At 41.5% G+C, this 4009-nt stretch overlaps 1 protein-coding gene across 1 annotated transcript in view; it reads right to left on the bottom strand.

The window, feature by feature from the left end:
- HHLA1 (HERV-H LTR-associating 1) overlaps positions 1-3666 on the bottom strand; it is a 41090-nt gene extending 37424 nt beyond the window's left edge. The window contains exons 1-2 of the mRNA XM_008074205.1: positions 3588-3666; positions 2474-2533 (exon numbers count right to left, since the gene is read on the bottom strand). Of these exons, the coding sequence (XP_008072396.1) occupies positions 2474-2533; positions 3588-3666 (139 nt within the window). The remainder of the gene's footprint in view (positions 1-2473; positions 2534-3587) is intronic.
- Positions 3667-4009: the final 343 nt, after the last annotated feature.

A 4009-nucleotide genomic window follows, 5' to 3' on the forward strand; every position in this document is an offset into this window, starting at 1 on the left:
TCTTTCTCTCTCTCTCTCTCTCTCTCTCTCTCTCTCTCTCTCTCTCTCTTTTTCTTGTTGGAGTCTCACTCTGTTGCCTAGGCTGAAGGGCAGTGGCGCACTCCTGGTCACTGCAGCCTTGACCTGCAGAGCTCAGGTGATCCTCCTGCCTCAGTCTTCAAGTAGCTGGAACTACAGGCAGGCACCACCATGCCGGGTTAGAGACACACTAATTATTAAATAAACCAAACACTGTCAACCAACTAGCTGTCTAGCTCGGGAGAGGCTCTGTCTGGCACCTGAGTGGCTCTTTAAATGAGCAGTCCACTCATGATCTGCAGTAAGATCTGTGAGAGGTAACAATCAACCTTGTTTGTTACCTGCCTGGGCAACAGAGTCCATCATGCAGGTGGGAAACCGTTGATTATCTGACTTCTGGGTCTTCAGGCTGTAGGGGTGCTCTCAGCTGCTGGACTTTCAAGATTCCTACACATTTCCAGTCAGAATAGTGCATCCTGTGCAATCTTTCTGACCAAGCACCTTTCTTTAACATCACTCCTCCCACCAAGGAAGAATGATTTCTACTATTCCTTTTTCTAATTACAAATCCTTGGTTATATTTCGACAATAAGATTTGAACTGTGAACCAAACACCTCTGAAGCGCAGACTTTTTTTATTCTAATTTTTATTTTTTTAGTTGGAGTCTCACTCTGTTGCCCAGGCTGGAGTGCAGTGGCACGCTCACAGTCACCGCATCCTCTACCTGCTGGGCTCAGGTGACCCTTTCGCCTCAGCCTTCCGGGTAGCTGGAACTACAGGTACACACCACCATGCTGGGCTAGTTTTTTGATTTATTGTAGAGATGAGGTCTTGCCAAGTTGCCCAGGCTGATCTCGAACTCGTGGGCTCAGGCAATCCTTTCTATTCCGCCTCCCAAAGTGCTGGGATTACAGGTGTGAATCACTATACCCAGAGAAGCACAGATGCTTGAGCAGGATATAAGACATGCATTTTTCCAATACATTGCCAGAAATATTATATAAAAATATTGTTTTATTTTTGGATACAAAGAGCACCATAATAGAATCTTTAAAATTGAAGATACCAGTATCTTTTGAACTTCTCCATACTTAGCATTTTATCACCTTTTTTTATCCTGAATGATTACCTGTAGAGTAGGAATTGGAGGCTCAAATAAGAGGAGTATTTATGGAAAATTACCCTATGTATACACGGTAAGTTGATATAATTGATGTCCCAGAGAAAGGGAAGTGGTTGGCTGGGGAAGTATTCTAACTTTACACGCATTCATACTTTTTGTTATTCAAGTCATGTGAATATTCTAATTTAAACTAAATATAAATTTAAAAATAAAGAGTAAGGCCATTTCCTCCAAAACCAAAATCATACCCCCAAAAATTATTATCCTGCTTGTTGACCAAAAATTTAGAAACAGAAACCGGGTCCCTGACTTCTTGTTCTTTATGTTGCAATGCATTCACCCAAGATCCCCCAATATCTCGGGCCCTGCTCCAGGAGGAAAGTACACTCGGGTATTGTTCTCATCCTTCCAAAGGAGTCTCCCAGGCAACAGCTCTTCAATCCAAAGGGTTGCGATCTCAGGGAAGACAGAAAGAATGTGAATAAAGGGGGTCTTATTCGTTCAAATGCTGGTAGGGCAAAATACTTGAAATTATCCTTGGATACTTTTGAGGGGGAAAAAAGCCCAAGTCAGAGGTTTTTCTAAACTTGTAGCAGACCCTAGAATCAGTTACGCCTTCTCCAAAGCATCCTGAAATGAGTGTGGGATTTGCATCTTGGTAGTGAATGTGCATTGAAAGGGTCAGCAGGACTTTGTATGCTCCTGGCATTAGGATTGTGGAAAGTGGTAGCTCATGCCTGTTATCCCAACAGTTTGGGAGGCCAAAGTGGGAAGGTTGCTTGAGCCAGGAGTTTGATACTAACTTGGGCAACAAAGTGACTCCTTGTCACTAAAAATAAAATAAAATACAGCCAAACAAAATAAATAAAATATAGCTAAGTGTGGTGGCAAATGCCTTTAACACCAACTACTCTGCAGGCTGAGGCAGAAGAATTGCCTAAGCCCAGGAGGTTAAGGCTGCAGTGAGTTGTGATCATGCCATTGCACTGCAGCCTAGGAGACAGTGAGAGTCCCAACTCCAAAAAAAAAGAAGAAAGGCAAAGATAGATGAAATTATTACAAAGGTGATGATAGCAATTAACAATAACTCTCATAATAAAATCTATCACAAATAGAATGTTGCAGTGCTTGTGGATTTATTAAGATCATGAGAACTGAATGATTCAACAAACCTGAAAATAATAAGCAATACATAGGAGAATATTGCTATGATTATTCACGTGTTAGATATAGACACAATCTCTGTCTTAAGACTAGAGGAAGTAAGGTTCAGGGAAGACAAAAAATTTGCCCAAGAACAGTGAGCTAATGGGGATCACCTACCCATTTACCTGTTGTAGGTAGGAAGGTCATTCCCTTTTCTTTCTTGGCTTCTCCTTTAATGCCAGGCACTAAAGTAAAAAATAAAAATAAAAAAAAAGATTTCATCAGAGAAATTATAACCCAGACATAATACCAGAGAGAATTTAATCCAAAATACCCATTTTATAGATGAGAACTTTATGACCTGGAATTGTGTGGTGACTTGCCTAAAATCCCTTATCTAGTTCATTCATTTAATCATTTAGTCATCAAGTGTTTATTGACCAACTATAATAATGCTAATGATTGATAATGTTATTGAGCATGTAGAATTTGGCAGGCAATGTGCGTGTTGGGAAAGCAGTCATAAAGAGAATGAACTCAAGGATATAACCGTAAACAATATCGAAGACTTTGAAGGGAATGGTGAGGGTGTATAACAGGAGTCTCATCTAATCTCAGGAATCTGGAAGCCTTCCCTGGAGAGGATGTTGAGCTGTGATCCAAAGAATGGATAGTATTTGAATAAGATTGAACTTGCAGAGGGGGTGTTTGATGTAGAGAGAGCAGCATACGCCCAGTGTCTTAGGTGGGCGTGGAAATTATTTTAAAGAACTGGAAGAAGGCCGACAGTGATGGAGTATGAAGAAGGAAGGAGATGGAGATTTGTAGAAAGGAGTGATGGAGAAAGATTCACGGCCAAGCAGAGCCTGCAAAGGACTTGGACACTACATCAAGAGAAGTAGGAAGTCAATGAATAATTTGGAGCAGGAGGAGAAAATGAAGGAAGAACTTGAAAGATGACTGAATGGGATTATGAAAAGATCACTCAGACTTACAAGTGGAGAATGGGGTCATGGAGACACAAGAGGAGAAGCTGATTTTAAAAGTTCCTTCATGGTCCTGGAAGAATAATTGTTTGAATAAGGCCTGCAATGGTGGAGGTGAAGAGAATGCTGTTGAATAAATGGGACTCAAAAAGTCAAGGAACAATCACAGAAGTAGGGAATTTATTACTGCCATTTTGAACAAATTCATTTGGAACGCTGGGCAGAAATGTTGGCTGCTGAGACTCTTTAAAGCACAATAAATATTCAAACTTAGTATACAGAGCAGAACTTTTGGAAATCCAGCCAGACCCACCTGTGTTCCACAGGGACAGGACACAGGCCAGGCCCATACACAACTTCGCCGGCAGATCATGTGACCGGAAGCCCAGCATGTTTGTGGTGTTCTGGCTTACCTGGTAGGAAGCAAGCAAGCACTTGAAGAAAACGGGCTGGATTACTGAGCACCTTGATGCTGAATGTCCTTCGAGAACCGTGCATGGGGAATCATTAGAATTACAATCTGAAAAAGTCTTTGTACTAGCTGGGAGAGTTTGGGATGTTGAGGAAACAATGTCATTGACTGAATTATTTACAGGGCATATTCCCTGCAATTTGATGAGAGCTCTGCTCCATACAGTCTCTCAGGGACCCCAGTTAATGAAGCGCTATCATCTTGTACTTCTCTATCTGGTAACTGAGACCTCTGTAGTCATTGATTCACTGTGACTATGGAAG

Source organism: Carlito syrichta, unplaced genomic scaffold (genome assembly GCF_000164805.1).
Source record: "Carlito syrichta isolate Samal-C Ts95f unplaced genomic scaffold, Tarsius_syrichta-2.0.1 Scaffold316368, whole genome shotgun sequence".
NCBI lineage: Eukaryota > Metazoa > Chordata > Mammalia > Primates > Tarsiidae > Carlito > Carlito syrichta.